At 35.4% G+C, this 23,592-nt stretch overlaps 1 protein-coding gene across 1 annotated transcript in view; it reads right to left on the reverse strand.

The window, feature by feature from the left end:
- The window catches only part of PCLO (piccolo presynaptic cytomatrix protein), a 389,747-nt gene that overhangs the window by 37,211 nt on the left and 328,944 nt on the right, over nt 1–23,592 (reverse strand). Inside the window, exons 22-23 of the mRNA XM_038562845.1 lie at nt 13,122–13,263; nt 9,048–9,121 (exon numbers count right to left, since the gene is read on the reverse strand). Of these exons, the coding sequence (XP_038418773.1) occupies nt 9,048–9,121; nt 13,122–13,263 (216 nt within the window). The remainder of the gene's footprint in view (nt 1–9,047; nt 9,122–13,121; nt 13,264–23,592) is intronic.

The following is a 23,592-nucleotide window of genomic DNA, read 5'->3' on the forward strand; positions in this document are numbered from 1 at the left end:
TGGAACAGGAAGAAACAGAAAACCTAAACAGGCCAATAACCAGGGAGGGAATTGAAGCAGTCATCAAATATCTCCCAAGACACAACAGTCCAGGGCCAGATGGCTTCCCAGGGGAATTCTATCAAACGTTTAAAGAAGAAACCATACCTATTCTACTAAAGCTGTTCTGAAAGATACAAAGGGATGGAATAGTTTCAAACTTGTTCTATGAGGCCAGCATCACCTTGATTCCAGACAAAGACCCCACCAAAAAGGAGAATTATAGACCAATATCCCTGAAGAACACAGATGGAAAAATTCTCAACAAGATACTAGCCAATAGGATCCAACAGTACATTAAGATTATTCACCATGACCAAGTGGGATTTATTCCCAAGATGCGAGGCTGGTTCAATACTCGTAAAGCAATCAATGTGATAGATTACATCAGCAAGAGAAAAAACAAGAAGCATAGGATCCTCTCAATAGATGCAGAGGAAGCATTTGACAAAATACAGCACCCATTCCTGATCAAAACTCTTCAGAGTGTAGAGATAGAGGGAACATTACTCAGCATCTTAAAAGCCATCTGCGAAAAGCCCACAGCAAATATCATTCTCAGTGGGGAAACACTGGGAGCCTTTTCCCTAAGATCAGGAACACGACAGGGAGGTCCACTCTCACCACTGCTATTCAACATAGTACTAGAAGTCCTCGCCTCAGTAATCGGGCAACAAAAAAAAGTAAAAGGCATTCAAATTGGCAAAGAAGAAGTCAAACTCTCCTCTTCGCCAATGACATGATACTGTACCTAGAAAACCCAAAAGACTCCACCCCAAGATTGCTAGAACTCATACAGACATGCAGCAGTGTGGCAGGATACAAAATCAATGCCCAGAAATCAGTGGCATTTCTATACTCTAACAATGAGACTTGAAGAAAGAAATTAAGGAATCAGTTCCATTTACAATTGCACCAAAAGCATACGATACCTAGGAGTAAACCTAACCAAAGAGGTAAAGGATCTATACCCTAAAAACTACAGAACACTTCTGAAAGCAATTGAGGAAGACACAGAGAGATGGAAAAATACTCCATACTCATGGATTGGATGAATTAATAATCTGAAAATGTCTATGCTACCCAGGGCAATTTACACATTCGATGCAATCCCTATCAAAATCCCATGGACTTTCTTCACAGAGTTGAAACAAATAATCATAAGATTTGTATGGAGTCAGAAAAGACCCCGAATAGCCAGGGGAATATTGAAAAAGAAAACCAGGGATCCCTGGGTGGCACAGCAGTTTAGCACCTGCCTTTGGCCTAGGGCGCGATCCTGGAGACCTGGGATCGAGTCCCACGTCGGGCTCCCTGCATGGAGCCTGCTTCTGCCTCTGCCTGTGTCTCTGCCTCTCTCTCTCTCTGTGATGACTATCAAAAGAAAGAAAAGAAAGAAAAGAAAGAAAGAAAGGAAAAGAAAACCAGAGCCGGGGGCATCACTATGCTGGATTTCAGGTTGTACTACAAAGCTGTGGTCATCAAGACAGTGATGTCAAACACAGACACACAGATCAATGGAACAGAATACCAAACCCAGAAATGGGTCCTCAACTCTATGGTCAACTAATAGTCGACAAACCAGGAAAGACTATCCACGGGAAAAAGGTCTTCAATAAATGGTGCTGGGAAAATTGGAGAGCCACGTGCAGAAGAATGAAACTAGACCATTCTCTTACACCAGACACAAAGACACACTCAAAATGGATGAAAGATCTAAATGTGAGACAAGACTCCATCAAAATCCTAGAGGAGAACATGGGCAGCACCCTTTTTAAACTTGGCCATAGCAACGTCTTGCAAGATACATCTATGAAGGCAAGGGAAGCAAAAGCAAAATGAACTATTGGGACATAATCAGGATTAAAATCTGCACAGCGAAGGAAACAGTCAACAAAACTAAAAGACAACCTACAGAATGGGAGAAGATATTTGCAAATGACACATCAGATAAAGGGCTAGGATCCAAGATCTATAAAGAACTAATCAAAGTCAATCCCCAAGAAACAAACGATCCAGGCATGAAATGGGCAGAAGACATGAACAGACATTTCACGGAGGAAGACATAGACATGGCCAACAAGCACAGGAGAAAATGCTCCATGTCACTTGCCATCAGGGAAATACAAATCAAAACCACAATGAGATCCCACCTCACACCAGTGAGAATGGGGAAAGTTAACAAGACAGGAAACAACAAATGTTGGAGAGGATGCGGAGAAAGGGGAACCCTCTGCACTGTTGGTGGGAATGTGACCTGGTGCAGCCACTCTGGAAAACTGTGTGGAGGTTCCTCAAAGAGTTAAAAATAGAGCTGCCCTATGACCCAGCAATTGCACTGCTGAGGATTTACCCCAAAGATACAGATGCAGTAAAACGCTGGGACACCTGCACCCTGATGTTTATAGCAGCAATGTCCACAACAGCCACACTGTGGAAGGAGCCTCGATGTCCTTCGACAGATGAATGGATAGAGAAGCTGTGGTCTCTGTATACAGTGGGATATTCCTCAGCCCTCAGAAAGGACGAATCCCCACCATTTGCTTTGACGTGGATGGACCTGGAGGGTATTATGCTAAGTGAAGTAAGTTAATCGGAGAAGGACAAACATATGGTCTCATTCATTTGGGGAATACAAAAAATAGTGAAAGGGATTAAAGGGGGAAAGGAGAGAAAATGAGTGGGAAATATCAGTGAGGGTGACAGCACATGAGAGACTCCTGACTCTGGGAAATGAACAAGGAGTAGGGGAAGGAGAGGTGCATGTGGGGATGGGGTGACTGGGTGACGGGCACTGAGCTATGCTATATGTTGGCAAATTGAAATTCAATAAAAAGTATTTAAAAAAATGAAAACAATTTTATAATATAATGTGCATCTTTTGGTCAATATTTAAGCACAATTTGTGTGCCACAAGTAATCAAACAATAGAAAATAATCCACTATTCACATTTCCCTTGACCTCAAAATTGAATTAAAAATCAAATAACATCACATTTTCTTAATTAATTTAACAAAACATCTACAATGGTAAATATATTGTAATTAAATTTTGTCCATTGTCATCTTCAATAAAACCAAACTTAAGTAAAGATAACATTTTATTTAAAAATTACTTCCTTGAGCAGGAGATACAAACTTCTAGTTATGAAATAAATGTCATAGCATTGAAAAGTACAGCATAGGGAAGATTGTCAATATTGTTATACTAGTGTTATAATATTATTTGTGACAAGTGGTGACTACACATCATGATGAGAACTGAGTAATGTCTAGAATTGTCAAATCATGATGAAATACACTTGAAACTGCTATAACATTGAATGTCAACTATACTTTAATAATAAGATTAATTAATTAGCTGCTTGAAAGATCATTCTTGACATCAGTAAAATGAAAAGGATCATAAAACTCCAAAATAATAGAAGGAGAAGTGATATATAAAAGACACAAAAAAAAGACATTTCATATTTAATTTGAAATTTCCTTAGTCTAATTAGAAATAGAGCCTGAAGAAATGGAAATGTCTTGAGGGTGAAATGAATTTTTCTTCATGATCAAGATTATAACTGTTATCTGAGTTGTGGGAACTCTAGTAGAAGCTCCAGAAGGGCAAGGACTGTGTCACATTCTACACGGCAGCCCAGGGCTCATCCCAGTGCTGGTCACAAGTGTTCGATAAGTAACTTGGTTGCCCTTAGACCAGCTGTTATGTTCTAATTGAGGGTCTTTCAGAGTGGTTTTATATTTTTCTCTCTGTGAGCTAATCTTTAAACAACCCAACTGGTCATGGAAAGAGAGAAAATTAAATGAATATAAGAAACAGAACATAAAGAAAAATTACGTGCCTTCAAACAGGATAACAAGATAGAAATTCCAATCCTGAGGCCTAAATTTTTATTGGTTTAATGCAAGAAATCATTTCTGTTCTGCACTTGTTTCATGGACTTTGCAAAATGTATTTTTTCACCTTAAAAGAACTCATACTAATCATCCTTAGAGCTATGTAAAATATATATATGTGTATAAAATAGACTTGAGATGCCATTTAAAATGAAATTGTTGTGATCATTATAGACTTTAATTATTTCTACATAAATTGTCATGCTTTTTCAAAACAACAAAAACCCCACCTCCAGGAAGATGTTGAATTGAATCTTGTTCTCTCTCCTACTCCCTGGCCCCTGCCTCCTTGGGTTAGCATTATTGGTTATGTGCTTTCACCGACTCAATTATTTGAAAACATTTGTGGGTAGAGTTTAGCATATTTCTCTAATGGTAGAGGTTTATTTGTTCTGGCCCATTGAAAATGGAAATTGAGTGATTAAATTAAGGCTTCTAAAGATACTTAAGAAAATAAATGATGTATTAATGTTATTTGTTTTTTAAATACATGCAGCCAAGCAAATTAAACCTCATACAAAGTGTAATTCTTAATGCCTGCTGCTAAAGCTTGGAACACCTGGTTTAGGAGAATAAATGGGTAAAGCCAGTCACTATATGTAATACCCATGGATGCCCACTCACAAACAGTAACACTACTAAATATACCTAATTAAAACAATGTAAAAAAGTATATAAAACAATGTAGGAAAGGGTTGGATCATCTATTAAGGGTATTAGGGGGTTTTAATGGAAACTGGGAAAACACTTATCATTACAACTGGGAAGTCTAATTTCTTTGATCTAAATCTTTAAGAGGAGTAGACTTGTAGAGCTCTTCTGAAGAGCGCATGATATTGTCAGTCTTGACTAATATCACTCTTGGATGGAATCCAAATGGCTTTCTTTTATATTCAAACGTATTTATTTAATTTATTTTTTAAAGATTTTATTGGGGCACCTGGGTGGCTCAGTGGTTGAGTGTCTGCCTTTGGCTCAAGTCGTGATCCCCGAGGTCCTGGGATCCAGTCCCACATCAGGCTCCCCATGGGGAGCCTGCTTCTCCCTCTGCCTGTGTCTCTGCTTCTCTCTGTGTCTTTATTTAAAAAAAAAATTATTTATTTGAGAAAGAGCTAGAGAGAGCAGGGGCTGGAGGTGAGTGGCGGGGAGTGACAAGCTGACTCCAGGCTGAGCAGGGAGCCCAAGTCCCAGGACCCTGGGATCATGGCCTGAGCTGAAAACAGATGCTTAACCGACTGAGCCATCCAAGCGGCCCTATATTCAGTTTTAATTTAATATTAGCTACAATGAAATGGATGTTAATCATGTGTTAAACATAGTGTTTATTTCTACTTTACATTGTGCACTTATTTAAATTGTGAAAGTTCAAAGATAGTCCACAAAATATTACCATTTTCTACTACAACTTAGGTTGGAACCTCAGAACCTTTGATTGATCTCATATTCTGACCCACTAAGCATGAGATTAATCAGAATGAGATTAAAATTTATGAGTCACTGCTATAGGGAAGATGCAACAGTATTGGAGAAAATGACTAAGTAGAACATGATTTTTTAAAAAATCAGAATGAAGAATAAATAGATTTACTCAGTAAGTAGAAGGACATGACTAGCATTAAAAAAATTCTATAAAATGTTCCACATAAAATTTTAACCCCATAAAACATTACTTTTTGAATTCTGTGCATTATAGCTCCAAAACAAGAGTAAAAGTGTTACTAAAATAAACTGTCTAAGGGTGATTACTTAAAATCTATGATACACTCTTGATATAACGTATGCATATCTTCGTAGATTACTTTCCCTTAGAGTGGACCAAGGTATGCATAAAACAAAGTGCTTAAATGAGTAATATGAAAGACTCAAGGTGAAGTGGAACACGCAGGAAAATCTTAACAATTACAAAGAGATGCTTTTTCTGGTGTCCTGCTGAAGAATTTAAAGGAGGAAAAATCCAGTCAAGAAACTAAATATAATGTCTATGAACAAACTGCACTAACTCTATTTTGATTGTTTGTTCTCCATAAACTGGCTATATATACTGACTGACAACAAAAGGAAGTGAAAGCGGTCCTCTGGATCACTCAAAACAAAACGTATATCATAAATATACCTGCTTTACAGCAGAGTTGATTCAATATTTCTATGGGGACAAAACAAAATCTTGCATGTTAAATTGATGTTTTCTTCTTATGTGCTCAGAATAATTAAATTCCTGTATAATTTAATAATTTTCTCCCTACTCTCTATGTATTTTTTTAAGATTTATTTTGAGAGAGAGAGAAAGAAAGAGAGAGAGAGCACATGTGCATGGGGTGGAGGGAAGGCAGAGGGAGAGAGAGAATCTCAAGCAGACTCCCTACTGAACACGGAGCCGACACAGGGCTCAGTCTCACAACTCTGAGTTCATGACTTGAGCAGAAACCAAGTCAGATGCTTAATCAACTAAGCCACCCAGGTGCCCCTCTAAGTATTCTTTTAAATTTAAAATTATTTGTAAAGGTTAAATACTTATTGCAGTTTTCTTCTCCATTATATTATTAGCAATCTCATATATCTCTTAGAGAACTATTCATGCTCAACTTCATATAGATGTGTAAATTATGAATTTGCTTATTGTCAACATTTCAGAAGTAACTCAGTCAAAAACAACCCATTCAGATTATTGTTACCAAAAGGTCACATACCTATAAATGACTTATATTACATTATGTATTCCATCTTATCCCCATCCTAAACCTCCAGCCCTCTGCTCAATAGCTAATCCAAAATTAACTACAGGTAAGAGTCAGTTCACTAAAATATAAACATATTGACTCATAAGTTTAAGTAAAATATAAAATAGTTTATGATTGACTCCTTCTTGTGGAACTGATGAGAAAGAAGAAAACAGTATTAGGATGAACAATTTTTATTCATTAGCAGCTATTAACACTTATACTAATTTTATCTATAAACTTAAAATTAAAAGAAAAGTGAAATTAAGTAACTAAACTTGGAAATAAGTGCCCATGAATTGCTTCTCTATTGATGAATTCTAGAGTCATATGAAAATCAAGGGACATTACTTTCATACATAATTATGTCATTTATTCATTCATTCATTCATTCATTCATTTAACATTCTTGAAGCGACTCTATTGTCAAGGGTCTCTGCTAAGTGCGGGGCCACCAGGATGACTAAAGCATAGCCCTAGTCTAACTGTTGTTCAACTGTATGGAGGACACAGGCATAAAAACAGGTACATTCCAGTCAAAGAACAATGACACCAAAATATGCAAATTATGGTGTAAACAGGAGTAGACTTTGTTAGTGGTAGAAGAGCATAGGAGGAGAAGGAGGCAAAATCTGGAAGAGGGTGAATTAAGTTCAGGACATATGTTATCTGATTCATCTATAAGATCTCCAGGCAAAATACTGCAATGGCCCTGTGCTTCTTGGACCTTAGGTCCATTCTCTGTCTCTCCGCCTCCCATCAGGGCAGCTGCCCACCAAGAATGTTTCCCAGGCTCCCCTGGCAGGTGGCCCCCAGCTAGATTTGGTCAGACACTGGTGGAGATTGGAGAATGGGAGGAAGAAGTAACCAGGACCTTCCCACCCCACCCCCTGTCCTTGTGTATCTTGGGATCTGTTTGTAACAGTGCTGTTCCTCTTCCTTGCCTCCTGCTCCCTGCATTTCTGGCTCACCCTGGCTTCAGCTCTCAGGGACAGCGGCTCTCCTCTGCGTCCTAAGAGGTCTGCTAGCTCACTGCCGCCGGCTCGGGTTCTCAGGGAGACCGTGACTATGTAATCATTGCCAGCCATAAACTTTCCCTATTATAAATCTTCAGCATGGTTTCCATTCTCTTGGTTGAACATGAATGCCTGGCAGACATGAATTACTGGAGTCTGAATTCCAGGGAGTCTGGAGGGTAAATTTGGGACTAATCAACATATAGATGAGAACTTCTGAGTCTATGCAGAAAAAGAGTGTCTAAAACGATTGGTGGAATGAGGGTGGAACCCTGGGGAAATTGGCAGCAGGTAAAGAAAACACAGTCTTCGAATGAATCTAAAGAAAAACTTTTAGTAGAACCAGAAAATGCACGAGGGATTTGGCATCCTTAGCATCCAGCATTTGCCAGATGAGGTTTCTGATGACAGATCCCATCACCAGTGAGATAACAGGGATTTGGGTTTCCTATTCCTCCATTTAGTGTCTTTGGGATACCATGCCATTAGTCATCCTTTTCCATAGCAGGTGATTTGGCATCATTTGCCTGAGCTCAAGTTGCTCGCTCTTCTCTCATATGATATTTGCACCTTGGATTCTTCTTATGTAAAACCAGCATAGGATATTATTTACCTTCATGGGTAACTTTAACAATTAAATGAGATAATACATGAAAAGTACTTAGGCTGGTATAAAGGAACTAAGATAGTCGAAATTACTGAGAGGTTGTACACTCAGTGAAGGATAGCGTGCCGTCAGATCTTATCACAGTATCTTGAAAGACAAGCTGGTCACTGTGCACCTTGCAGATACTGAATATGTGTCTGCTGAAGTTAAGAGTTTTCTGGCATTTTGTAATACATTTACCATTTGTTTAATAAAACCAAATTTAACTTCAAATTGGGTTTTCACCTTAAAAGTCTTTTTTCCTATAAAATGATTTTTTCCATTAATTTCTTCTGAGCTCCATACATTTAAGAATTCCCATTTTAAGTGAAGTTTCACGATTTATTTTCTATTTGCACAGTATTTGAACAAAAAATTTTTTTAAATTTCAACAAGATATTTGCTTTTCCTGAAAAAGTCTCCCGAGTCTCTCTCCTGTCACTCGTCTCACTCTTCTTTCTCTTTTATATTTTTAGTACCCCAAAGTACTTACACGTTAAATATAAATCAAGAAATTGAAAAAAAAAATCAAGAAATTGGGAAATTGTCCAATGAAATTACGAAATAATTCTAATGTAATAGGTAACAGAGAATGATGCCATCCTTGCCAGGGCTCTTGCCATTAGCACTTAGAAATGTACATTTATATTCAAAGGAAACAAATCAAACACTTATAGCATCACATGTAGATTCGACCAGAATCCCACGCTGTCAATTCTGACTTACCTTCAGGGTCGGCTAGTCCCACTCCTCCTCCTGGCTGCTTTACGGGCTCTTGCCCATTCTGTCCCATCTTCCCTCTGTTTAAAAAGAAAATAAAAGGTTACATATTTAGTCATGGTCTCCTAAATGCCGATGAGGAAACCCAGTTCACAAAATTAGAATGGCGGTATATAAGCAGACCTGAAATAAGTTACTTGAAGGGCAAGTATGAACACAATAAATTCCTCTGTATCATGTTGATTTTAGAAATAGGGGCCTATTATTTGTACTTAGTCTGAACAGAATACCTCTAAATTCAGTGTCTTATTCATAGACTCATTTATAAAGATCAGACTATCATGACATTTTCAAATTTTGTTTTAGAATTAGGGTGTTGCTTTTTTTCTCCGTTTTTTAAACTCAGGAAGTGAGAAGACTTTTTATACCTTTGTTTTGTTATGATGACCTGTATAGACCCTTTGATGTGAAGGGAAATATTGAATTAAATGACTTACAAAAATAATAACAGATTTTTGTAATAATAATAACAATTAATTGTAATAACAGATAATAACAGATTGTAATAATAGATTTTTATTTTACTTAATGACTTTCAGATCCTTGTCTGTATTTTCAACTGTGGGTAGCATATTGGCTTTTGAAGTCAGACCTCCTGGTCTCTGCCTCTGGCTTCACTATTTCATGCTATGTTGTCATCTAAGGCAATCTACTCAATCTGGTAAATCTGTTTCTCCTCTTCTAATGTAAAGATAGTAACACTAGCTAGCTTTTGGGTATGAGAAAATCACATGGAAAATGTATATAAAGTACTTAACACAATGCCTGAAATATAAAACTCAATAAATAGAAAATATTAATAAGTAGGTATGCACCTAACAACTTTAGGATTCAGCCAGAGTCTAGTACTCTTTTAGTTTCAGCCCCGAACTTTCTGGGAGGCTAAATCGATGAAGGATTCATGATACTCTGAGCACTGTATGTTCAGAATATTGATAATGTAACAGTCCAAACACTATAGGTTACCTCTTATTTCTTCAGTCAGAAAAAAAACTACATGGCATAGAAAAGATTTTGGAATTGCCTTTATACATACTTATATAAGATGTTCTAAAATGATGAAATAAAAACACCTAAGTGTTAAAAAGGGTGTTTGAACAAAATAACATCTCGATACTATACTTTCTAGACAATAATTCTGACATGGCAGGATTTGCTGATAATTAGTTCTTACTTTCACAAAAATATTTGGTTTGCTGAATTTGCTGAAGATGTAATTATATTTCTTTCTTGAGAATCCAATTACATCTCACTTGAAAACTGCTCTAAAAATCCTCTTACCATTCTATAGAGTTGGTCCTGCACATAATGAAAGAGGAATAGATATAAACTTCGAAATTATTTTAACTTGCAAGCCATTACATTTTCCATTATGACTATTCTAGGTCAGAGGTTTCAACACAAATTTTTATCAAGTGCGAAGGACTTGCAAAAATGTTAGAAATCATATTTATATACACACACACTTATATACATGTAGATACCATCTGCATCTGAATATATACCAAAAAAGTCTTGATTAAGCAATGCACAAAACTTTAATTTGTTTAACTGCTTCAGTGAGATTCAATACAAGTAGACGATAGATTAAAAAAAAAAATTAACTGTGCTCTGTGCCAATCAGACAAAGAGAAGAGCTTAATAACTCAGTAGCAATCTTACTGTAGGCAGCTACTATGACTAGTGAGGGGAACCAGACAGCTTGTTACTGAGTCAAACTCAAATGAAAAGGAAAATCATTTTAGTAATGTTCATCTAACAGATGAGAGTACTGAAAAATTACTATTCTATATATGCCAAATTTTAACAAAATATTCATAATTTTTAGTAATAGTAAAATTCGGGTAACTTTTTATTTGATCTTGAGTCCTAGGTTTCAAATTGTAATGGTATCTGCTATTCTGCTGCAGTCTTTGTTTTTAACGAAAACTGACTGTAACATTAGGTATACAGACAAAATGTGCAGGAGAGGTATTTCTAAGATTCCACAGGTACCTCTGCAGCATCGTGAAGCTAAATGAAATACGAAGGAAATGCAACTGTGGATTATATGAAGGATGCAATTTTCCTGAATTCCCAGGAAATAATCTTCATCTCAGAACATACTGACTACTCAGTTTATAATTTATATTTGTTAATCAATCACCAAAAATTTATTGAACTCTCATGTTGGCCTAAGCAATAATTGTGTTAGACACAAAAGGACATATAAAAGAAATACCAAATACTGCTTTGGAAAAGAGAATTTTCTTTGGCAAAACAATATGGCAAAACATAATGTGTCTGAGGCAGTTTTTAAAAGCTTTGATTTATAAGAGAACAGGAAAATAGGAAAAATAAAATTGGAAATTGGTGTGTATGCAAAAAATACATAATCTATTTCCACTTCAGATATTTAGATGTTGAGGAAATAACGTGGTTTTTCTCTTGAAGTTATAACTTTATCATCAGTGTTAATTTATTTTGAAAAGTGTGGATAAGTTGGAAGGATATTAAATGATGTGTGGTTAAAAAATTACAAATTCATATGATATTCATAGCTGAGAGAGAAATGTAAGGAATTTGCTGAAATCCTCTTCATACAAAATCATCAGAGGCAGAGTACTGATGAGATTAGATTCCTTTTAGAATAATTCCAATTAAAAAAAAAACCTGATTAAATATAAGTATTGAATCTGTAGCCTAAGTCTTAAGAAAAAAAAAAAAAGATGGGGAGGTGATCCGATAATATAGCAATTTAAGTAGGAAAAATATAACTTGAAAATCACAAAATAAACACATTTTTCACTGTCCAAACTCCTTTCCCCCATTATTTTGCTTTTGTAAACTGAGCCATTATCTATATATAGATATATGTATCTATATATAGAAAATCTACTATAGAAAATCTACTCCTGGAAATGACTTCATTTAACATTGGCAAAATGAAGATCCTTTAACAGGGGCCCAGATCAGGGGTTTGCAAACTCCCAGGGGCCCAGATAGGAAATGGTTTGAATGGTCTCTGTACTCTCCTGCCTCTATAGTGAGGAAGCAACATTAGGTAAGACATAAGCGAATGGGTGTGGCTTCCAATAAAACCCTATTTATGGATACCGAAATCTCAATTTCATATAATTTGTATGTTGCAAAATGCGATTCTTCTTCTGGTGTCTTTTCCCCAAACATTTCAAACTGCAAAGGCCATTTTTAGCTCACAGACCTTGCAAAGCTAGATTTGCCCTGACCTAGATCCTGGAGATGGGTGTGGTGAGGATGTTTTTGAAATCCCGGAAAACTAATTACCTCGGAGGAGAAGAAAAGGCTGAAAAGTATAGACTCTGATATTGGAACAGACGTAACCTACATATGTATCTCGGATGCTAACTTTTGCCACCAACATGACTGGATCCATTCTGACACATTCTAAATACAATCTGCTTTCATTTTGCATTCGATTTGCAATTTCATTTTCTTGAGGCTTCACCTATTGTTACTAATGAACTCTATTCCAAGATTATCTATGGGCATCCAGGTATTCCTTGATTTTGCTCTAGTTCAAAATCTTCCATTTTAATTGTGGTAAGATTTATAACTGAAAAGTGTCTACAAGAAGCCCAATGTGTTATCTATTTCCAAAATGATATGTGAGCTTTTAAATCTGTTTAAATCTCTCCCTATTCAAAGTAAATTAATCTAACTTTATCTCAAATACCAATAATATTTGTGTGTGGTCATGATGTGATTGAAGCATCAACAGACTGTTGCTGCTGAACTTAATTTAGTTATTATGCTGGCAGTTTTTCTATTAAATACAGATTGCCCTGATTAAATAGTCCTGGAAGTGACCAGCATTCCTCCTTAATCCAATCTTTCCTGAATCTTCTATTTTCTATGTAGGCATAAACAGCTGAAGTGCTTCTGGGACAATGACTCAGAACTGGATAATTATCTAGTTATTTCCTGTTAAGTGTTAAGAAAAGCTTAGTCATCATGCTGTTAACTTTGTAGTGAAAAAAAGAAAAAAAAAAAACCACTTACATCCTTGGAATAGGAAATAGATTGGTTTCCCCTGCAGTGCTGCTGCTCCCTTCACTGTCGACACTATACCCGCTGCCAAAGCTGCTGCCTGAGGAGCCGGTGGACACGGAGCTTTCTGCAGGCCGGTGGTTGGTAGGCTTTGCTGCATGGTGTGGGAAGAGTCAACACCACAGTCAATCAATCAATGAAACTCCCACTGATCTCCAAATGCATAATAAAATGTTTTCTTCATTTACATGGATAATGACACAGCTCTAACAAGAACTCCACATTTCTTAACTTGCCTTTCAGTTTCTTTTCCTTAGCCAAGAACGTGCTGTGGTAACACTAAATACTTGAGTATTTTTATTGGACATAAAGGAACAAAACAAAAACCTCAATTGTTTCAAGGAATAAAACATCAGATTATAGACCGAGGTAAATAGTATGTAGCTGTTCTATGACTATTACCATTATTCTTATTGCTATTTGTGGTTTATTTGTACAGTATTATAGTAAGGAATATGAGTAACATATATGAACTTTGGCTATTTCATGGAGCAAGGAATTTAGAAAGACTTGGGTAGAGTGAAACAGCAAGATAAGGGAAAATTTCTCAATTATTTTCCATATTAAATAGAAATAATCAATAATCTCTTTTTCTTCTGAGAAGTGAAGATGCAAAACACATCAGATGATTTCAAGATGTGATTGAAGAATTCTGTTCTTGTTTGCATGTATCTCTAATAACTATCTCCAGCAGGTTTTAAAGTTTGAAGACCTTTGCTTCCCCTTTGGCATGTCTTCACTTATGATTGGGACTTGTGTCAAAAATTCCTTAAGGGTAACTTTTTTTTTGGTATAAAGGAACCCATATTCCCATAGAAACCTAATTCTGTGCTGCTCAATACAGGAGGAGTACAGTTCCAATACTGTTAGTGGAGTTCTAGATCAGAGGAGACTTGGGGGGACCTTTTGGAACAAAAAAACAGAAGGCAAGTGTTTGCTCTTTTGTGGAGAGAAGCTTCTCGAGGTAGATTTTTAAAGTTATAATTCTGTCTTCTGCCACATGGTCAGAATTTAAGAGCATGGGCTTTGATCATACTGACAGGATTTGGAATCCTACCTCATTCTGGAGTAAATCTAAACAGCCTCAACTTTCACATTTGAAAATAGTGGGGTCAGTAACACATACCTCAGCTCACAAGACTGTGACCATGAGGAGTGAGATGAAGCAGGAGCTCAGTGACTTTCTCTTCCTCATCCTGTGATTGTATTTGCCTTACTCCCAACCTCTTCTGGGCTTTCCTGTCAATCGCGACTCCCTATTATCTCTGAGCATATCTAGTCCTGACAATGAATCTGCCTCGATTTTCTTTCTAATTCTAGACATGTTCTAGGCTACAAAACTACTTAGAGTCATTCTCTTCTATAAATACACCTGCATTCAATCAGGAGTTTGTTAAGCAATTGGATAGATGCACACAGCTGGGCAAATAATTGATAATCATTTAATGATTTTGAGATACCTATATTTTTCTTAAAAGGGATGTATACAAAAATAATGAGTCTTACTCTGTGGAATTTTAATAAAACCAATATATCCAAATGAAGGGAAGAATACAGACATTGTGAGGGAAACCACTCGAGGACAGGAAATCCACCATCCGGGTAATCAGGATCAAGTCTTGTAAAGGTTTTGGCTTTTCCTTACTTCCCGGCTTCTTCCTATTTCAGGACAACAGATTCTCTAAACCCACCAGGAATTGCTATTATATATATTCCAGTGATGGCAAGATCACTTTCTCGGAATAAGGAAATAAGGAAGAAGTGTTTGCCAGTAATATATCACGTGTCTATAAGTTGGGACTAGCTATTTAGAAAAAGGCTTGAATATTGTTAAATAACCAATCGGCAGTGAATTACTAGTAACGCATAGTAGATTTGAGGAAACAGAAAAACATTGTACTGTTTGATGTTTTCTTTAACTTCTGTAGAAGAAACCCAGATGGTGTATTTAGTGTTAACGTAAGGACTTTTTAAAAGGATAACTTAAAAAGTATAAAGGATATATGACTATGATATAAAATTATGAACATTTATAAGGTAAATTAAACTGTATAATCAAACACAGAATGAGTCAGATTAGTCAACTGGTTGTAAATAAAGGAAAGCTGCCAAACTTTTTGATTGGCATTATGTAATCTAATCAACAGTACTGTTATTATTTTTTTAGTATGATATTGAATGAAACACTTTACTGTCATCAAATGTGTAGATTTCCTAATTTCTTTTTCTTGAAAAAGTCTCCAAACAAGAACATATTAATTTCACTGGGCTAAGCCTGCATTATCTCAAACACGTTAATGAATAAAGTGCTTTTATGACTTGATATCAGAGGCTAGATCTTATGTAATTTCAAGATATCATGAGTTTGGTCACATTCTTTAGTTTGCCTCTCAAAGTCCTTAAGCATCCATTTCTCTCCCATCATTCTCCTTTGTATGTTTTCCACGGAAGGCCCCTTAGACCACTCAGGCTGGCTCCCTCTGGTTTGGCATTGTGTTTTGTTTTGTTTTTTCTCCTGACCTGTGGCTGGAACGGTTCTTCCAATTTGGCCATGCCTTTCTCTGCCCCCATCACTTTCTCAAATCAAAATTGTACCCGTCCATAAAGGCGCAGCTCGGGTTGCTCCTGCTCTGTGCATTTTCCTCATCCTCCCACTCAGAAACCAACTCTTTTACACCCGCGCTCTCCAGCACAGATCACAGCTCTGTTATTGCATTGACCACTTTCTGTCTTTAGTTCTGCTTGTCACACCCATGTTGCTGTTGGAAGCTGAGCCTGTGTTCTCCACAGTAGCCTTCTTAAAAGCTTATCCTGGAACTATTCTGAAGCAATATCCCATGAAATGATAATAATAACATTAACAATTCTTTCTCTCAACCCAACAACTGAAACATCCAAATGATTTAGTAGATATTTTACTTTTCACCTGGCTGTGTCCACTATGCAAATCATAAATCTCTGGTTAACACCACCACTTGAGGTGGGAGGGGTTTTCTCTCCATGTTTTGTCAAGGAAACTGGGGACAACACAACTTTCTTGTAGCTTTCAAAAAAGAGATGCAAATTTAATCTGTCATATTGTAGAGAAAAATGGGATCATTCAACTAGATGTTTTGTTTTCCTAATCCCTCTGAAGCCAGTGTAATTGAAAGGAATATTTAATGATCACGCACTAAACAAAGAAGTGAATTTTTGTGAATTTTTAAAAAAGTTTTGTGAATTTTTTTTAAAAGTTCATAACAGACCATAGATATTTTATATATGCATTCAAATTGGAATGACAGTAAGAAATAGTATAAATAGCATTCCATGGGAGGACAAGACTGTGTTCTTACAGACATTAGTACTTGTGCTGATTCCAGATCTGGACTGGCAAACACTGGCTTATATTTCAATATACATTTAATAATATTTAAAACCAGTGCTATTTTAAAATAATATTTTAAAACATTCAAACTAAATCTGACTTTCCATAGTCTTATGATTCCAAATTAATAATTTAAAACGATTCCACATTTGCTTTATTCTCTTTTAATCAGAGTCTCAGATACCATGGACCTACATTTTTGCATCTACTCTCCTTTTAATTCTTATTTGTACTATTAAGTACCAACTAGGAGAAAGAATGTGTTACATAAATATATGATGGAATAAGCCCACTCCCACAGAGAGGGCTCCTGTACCCTAGAGGAATATATCCTAGAGTGTTAAATCATTTCCATACTCAATTATTGAGGGGGCATTTCAAGTAAACATATTTTATCTTCTGTGAAGCAATTCAATCTGTTTTAAATTATTTTTTGACCTCTTCATTTTCTTCAGATGCTAGATGGTTAGACATCATTTTGTTTTATTACTCCACTGTGGCTAACCTTAATTAAACCTGGTAGTGTCTTTTCGACTGCACATCTGTCTTCAATTAGTTTGCTCTGTTGGTTTTTCCCTCCTCAACCAAACTTAAAAATGCAGAACTATCAGTGTACCTACCACACGATGGCAGCACTGGGCTTACAGTCCGTCGATCAGAATTGGAGACTATAATTGTGGAATCATGGAAATTAAAAGCTGGTAAAGATTCTAGAGATAGCCCGCCCCAGAACCATCATTTGGCCTATAGAAAAACTAAGCCCAAGCCCTGGAAAGATGAAGTGATTTGCTCCACGTCACACGCTAATCAATGAGAGAAAAAAAATAAAAACTAAAAAGTTCTAATCCACTTTTCTATCACATCTGATGGTCTCAAACTGATATTGTGAGTTCTCTGCCCACCTCAGAATTCTGTGCTTGGGATGCAGAACAAGGCCTTGCTGCCTGCGATGTTCTATCACTGGTTTTACATCCTTGGTCCAACTCCGTTATATCCAAATATTTTAGGAATGATTTATAATATTGGTAGTCTATAGTATCTCAAATTACTTGGTTGACACAGTAGTATCTTCATAGATCGAAACTAAATCAGTCGGTAATTATTTTATTTCAATAGCTTGATGATGGAACCGAAATAATTGGCTATTTTAGGTATTATGTGTATACACACACACACAATTTTCCTCTCTTGCTAGCTTTAACTTTAACTTAGCTGAGCATTATTTTGGTGACCTTTTGTACTTTCTTCCCACTGCCTGTCTTTCTCTCTCTGTGTCCATTCTTATTGCTGTTGTTTTTCTGGTTATTTTTACTAATGATATTTGGCAGTTTTATCTCATTTATGAGTTGATTTGCTTTGAACGTGAACCTGAAGTTCCATTGTTATCAGCATAATTTGTTAGGTTTTCCCTTGAATTAGGTCCAATCACATTTTTATGCTCCCTATGACAGTTTAGGGGTATTAAAATGAAGTGTGGTGTTTTACAATTTAATATTTTTAAATATTACTTCAGTGTATTCGTTATCTGATTTGGAAAAATTCTCAGGAAACCAGCCATCCTCTTCTCCCCCCATAGGATAGGTAGTTTCGATATGGCTACTTGTAGGAGTTTCCACATACTTCCAAATTGCAAGTTTTTACAAATGAATGTACTGAAAACACTTCAGACTTCTATGTCATTTCTTTAAAATGGCAAATTACATATATATATATGTATATTATATATATATATATATAATTTTGGAAAGTTATAACAAACTATGAGAAATGGAATGTTGCAGTTCTTTTCCCTTATAAAAATCAAAGTATGTTCCTTCAGATATTCCATATTCACATAGTAGCTTCTTTCAGAGAGGAAGGATGCCTCTTATTTACTAAGTCCCAGGAATGGTGGTAAAGCTTAGTCACGTTCACACTCTTCCTTCTCCATCCATATTGGCCTTAGGACTGAATTTCCAAGACATTTCAATAGTCAATGCGATCTGTTTTTATCTAATGCTATCAGTAATTTGCAGATATTTCCCTGTACTCACTCGTCATTCATTCTCTAGCTTTGTAGATAGTGGGATTAATGATCACTCCCAGAAGTAATAATACATAACTTTACTATAACAGGTGTTTGTAAGGGAGAGTAAAATTTAACTAATAACATAGTAGAGAGGATTTTTTTTTTTACATAAATATATGTGATGGCTCACTATGCTATAGTTCTTAGATTTTTGCTGGATTGTTGCCTTTTAGGTACATCTTCTGTTTTTAAGGTTTTTGATTCAGAACTAGTTTTCAAAGAAGTAAATAAAATATTTAAATGTTTAAATTAAATATATTAAATAAATATTGACATTTTAATATTTAAAATATTTAAAATAAATACAATTTAAGTAGGAACCAAAATTTCTTAGTAACTAATGGAAAAAAGTTTAAGATATTATCATAAGATAAAAAATATTTTATCTTTAATAAATTTAGGCTCTAAATCTATCTGTTTCTGAAGAGAGAGAATCAACAAAGAATTTACTAAGTACCAAGTTTTGGTTTTGTGCTAAAACATGCTACCATAATTGTTATAACACAAGAAATAGTTTTTATCTTTAAAAGATTAATAGTAGGGAGACTCATACTTGGAAAAAATGCAAGATCTGAATTAAGTTCTCAAAAGCAACTCCTAATTTTTCAATATTCATTTAATTGTATTTTGAACCACAAGTATTCTCTGTTGCAGTTTGATTGGAAAACATGCAGGATTGTTTGAGTGGAAAGTAATTTAAAAATAATCAGTTTTGGAAAACGTTCTTACATAATCCTGAAATTGGTAACTTAGATCATGAACATGTAGATAACAAAGATTTTCTCCTTAAATCAAATCCACAAAGTTTGATTTATATTAACATTTTGCCCAAAGCAGACTGTTTTACATGGCTAACGTTATAACAAACACTATTATTTTTCCAATCATTTAAATGTTGTAGTCAGAGGGCAGAGAATAAAGAGGAGTTTGGACAATTATTACTTTCTCCCCTCCTATAGTTGGTTATAGCACAGGGGACTGTAAAGATCATTAGTGAGAACCAGAGCCAGGACAAATAAAAATATAATTAATTATATTTCCAGATATTTCTAAACATGAGGATGTTTGAATGCATATAAACATAAGGCATTTTTTCTTTTTCAAACTCAGGGGAGCAAAACCTACACTTTTCCCATTCTTCCTAATTCTTCCCAGATATCTAATTGGTTATTCAATAAATATTACTAGGATGGGGGAAATCTACCTAAAAGGCAACAATGCAGCAATTTTCATGTGTTTTGTTCACTGCAGGGTCACTAATGCTTTGAAGAGGTTCTGGAACATAATAGTCATTCAAAAAGTGTGTATATGAATATGAATAAATGATGAGCTAATATACGTTATTCAAATAATATTGTCTATAAATGATAAATATTTTCAGAATTCCTTTTTAGCTTTAATTATTTGAAAACAAATTAAATTGTTACTTGACAATAAAAGTCAAGAATTAGGTAAGAAGTAAAATTTTTTCTCAAATTTGAATCAAAGTGATGATCCTCAGTGTAGTGCCAACAAAATTAATTTAAATATATGAGACCAGTAATATAGATAATACCATAGGAGATAAAAGGAAACAATTCATAACAATTTTTTCCAATAAGCCTTATCTTTAAGATAAGGACACAGATAACAGTTATTCTAACTTTATAATATCCCTTCTCTACTTTAGGTTAGGAGCAGCTTGATAAAGCTGATAGGCAATTTTCTAGTCAAGTTTTGAAAGTAGAAAACAATATATAATATATATGGACATACATTCATAATCTGACCTAAATCAAGCCCAATAAAATAGTTTAAATATTAAATAAAATATTGTCATTTGTTATATATAATCTTAAGAATTATAAATTAACATTAAATGAGAAAGGAAAGAAGGGATTCTGAAATACAGTTTAAAAGAAGAAAAGCATAGAAAGTTTAGAGACAACTATGACATATCTTGGAAGAGATCTCCAGTTACCTACTGTCTTCAGCTACTGGAAAAATTATGATTGTGCATAGAATAGGTATAGATTAGTGGCTCTTCAACATTTTGATCTCAAGACCGCTTTTACATACTTAAAAAATATTGAATTCTCCAAAGAACTTTATTTTGAGTTATAGCTATCAATATTTGTCATATTCAAAATGAAGAAAAATTTTAAATAAGCAATGATAAGCATATATTCCATTAACCTTCAAAGCAATGATGTCATAACATCTCATGTAAATGCAGGAAAACCCCACTGTACATGAGACAGAATGAGAGGGAAAAAGGCAACACTGAATATTCTTGTATTCGACCTGGTAAACCTTTGAAAGGGCCCCGGGGAGCCCTTGAGAATTACTGGTCTAAGATTTACCATAATAGAAATGAAAAATTAAGTATGAAAATGTGTAGAACCCAAGTAGCCTCAGATTTCTTTGATAGTCATCTTAAATCACTATATACATGACTATTCTGTTGTGCCTTTCATTTTGTATTTTATGGTTACAGTGAAAAATATCAAGCTTTTAGCCTTTTTTAAAAAAGCTTTATTATTATTGATATTATTCTTATTAACCTCTCTAGCTTTGGAATTTGTTCTGTACTGAACTTTACAACTCTACAAAGGAGAAGGTGTGAATTAAAAATGACATATATCAAAAAATTATTCTTGTCTGTTCTACTTTTGCTTTAAAAAGCTACTTTATGGTATGAAGAAACCCACAATAAATAATGATATTTGGCAGGCATAAAATAATGCACATTCTCCTAAAAATGGGTTTTTCTCTACATAAAGTCTTTAATTTGCTGGTGTCTCAATAGTTGGATGAAGCCAAAATAGGATTCAGTACTTGTTCACTTTATGAAATGTCATCAGCAATGAGAACAAATGAACAAACTAAAAGCATGTAATAGATCCATATATCCATATATAAAGAAGTTTAAATTATATACTGTAAAAAAGTCCACTTTTTATAGATTTATGCAGATTCCAAATTCATTTTATAGAATCAGGTAAAATTATAATGTGACCTATTTTCAAATGATGAAAAGTGGATTTTGTTCCTTTTATTCTTTTAAAAACAAATATAGCAGAAATTTTACTCCACTGTTTTGCTTTTAGGTTTAGAAAAGGGTCCCATGCTTCTTTTATCAAGCATTTTCTTCTTAAAAGTTTATCCATTTTTATTTGATTTATAATATCAATATTTTTATTAGACATTGTTCAAATTATGCACTTAATTCGTTAATTAATTAAATTTTAGTCTTCAGTATCTTCATGGAAATCTTCAGTTATCTTAGAGTATCTTGAAATACATTGTTATAAAGCTATGATTGTCTACATTATTCCTATTCCTGTATCTAAAAAACTCAACATCCCAATCAAAATTCTGCATTTCTGACATGTTTCCATTTAAAATCAGTAAGTTTTTTTTTTTGGCTCAACAATTAATTGTAATTTACACACTCAATGCAGTAATAAAATAAAAAGAAAGAGAGGATATTTTCAGAGCCTGGTTCAGTACACATGAAGATTCCTTTCCTCCTATCCCAGTAACTGAGTCCCCCCTCTCTTCACCACCCCCACCCCATTTTCTTGCACAATGCTGAATGGGTGAAATATTACGGTTTTACATAATGTAGTACATGCAGATGAAAAGTGGAAAAAATAAAGTAATTCATGGGTAGTTAGATATCCAGATTTAGGCAATACTGTTAAGTAGCCAGATGATATCCGTCTGCCTCTCCTTAGTAGGGTTTCCCCCAGTTCCATGATCCTTCCTACCCAGGGGAACACACTCCCAGGCAGAGGCTCATGTTTTCTGTGGTCCCACACTGTGTCCCCCTCTGCCTTCTTATGCTCCATGCTTCTCATTTCTCTCCTCCATCAGCATTTGCCTGTCTCATTTTCTCAGGCTCCTGCCTCCCTGGTGGTAATTTGATTAACTTTTTGAAAATAATTTGTATCTTAAAAATTAAGTTGAACATTGGGAAAGCTACGTCATAAGCAGCATTTAAGGGACTTTGGCATGTTAAAATCAGATCATGTATTCACAGTCACATCCAGGCCTAGAGCTAGATCATTTGACTAAGGTGCAGCGATACTGAAGGCAAATCTGATACTTGGCCCGTTGGTCTTGCTATTCATGTCAGAAGAAATGAACATATAAATCCCCAGTGTGAACCAGACATGTGGATGGCTTGGTGCAGACCCACAGCTCTTACTGGAAAAGAACAAAAGCACCTATTGATGGTAGATCAGTGGATTCACCTTTGTAAATAAACGTCCACAAACGAGAGACGGTGTCACCTGGTCAGAGCTATACATTTACTCTCTATGGCTCCGCATGGCTAGTAGAGATATTCCTGGCAATGAATGTCAAATGACTAAGGAAAATTTGGAAATGGGTAATCAATCATTCTAAGAAAACATGGAAACGCAAATAAAAAAAAAAAAAAACAACAAAAGAAAAACTTTAGAAGAGCATTTTGATCTTCACAGACAACAAAGAAAACCCTCACCCCCAGAGAAACAAGCAGAAAACTTTAAAGCTGAGATGATCCAATTGGATTCCCTCAGATTTTGTTGGATGTTTGCTGTGTTCATATCATTACAGTTTCAATTTTCTTTTTATTCTAAACTACCCAAAGTTTTATCTAAGTATTTTTTTTTTTTTTGTACAGGAACACATTGAAATGAGGAGTGCAAATCTGTTTTTAGTAGCCTCTTACATACGTGGTGGAAGACTTCACCTCCAAATGACCTCACTTTAATTTCTCTTCTGATTTCTCCTTTACTTCCTTTCCAACCCTGTCCTTCCCAGAAACAGAGAATGCTAAATCTTTCTGACTCAAAGTGACCACCTACTTCTGGTCAGGAGAGACTAGGACACCGATTAGCTACTGCCCTTGGTCACCAACATTCCTCTCAGCCCCATAGCTTCCACCCCATAGGCTTCCACCCCATAGGCCTCCACCCCACCAGCCTCCACCCCACCAGCCTCCACCCCACCGCCTTCCA

The sequence above is a fragment of the Canis lupus genome, chromosome 18, assembly GCF_011100685.1.
Source record: "Canis lupus familiaris isolate Mischka breed German Shepherd chromosome 18, alternate assembly UU_Cfam_GSD_1.0, whole genome shotgun sequence".
In the NCBI taxonomy this organism is placed as follows: Eukaryota; Metazoa; Chordata; class Mammalia; order Carnivora; family Canidae; genus Canis; species Canis lupus.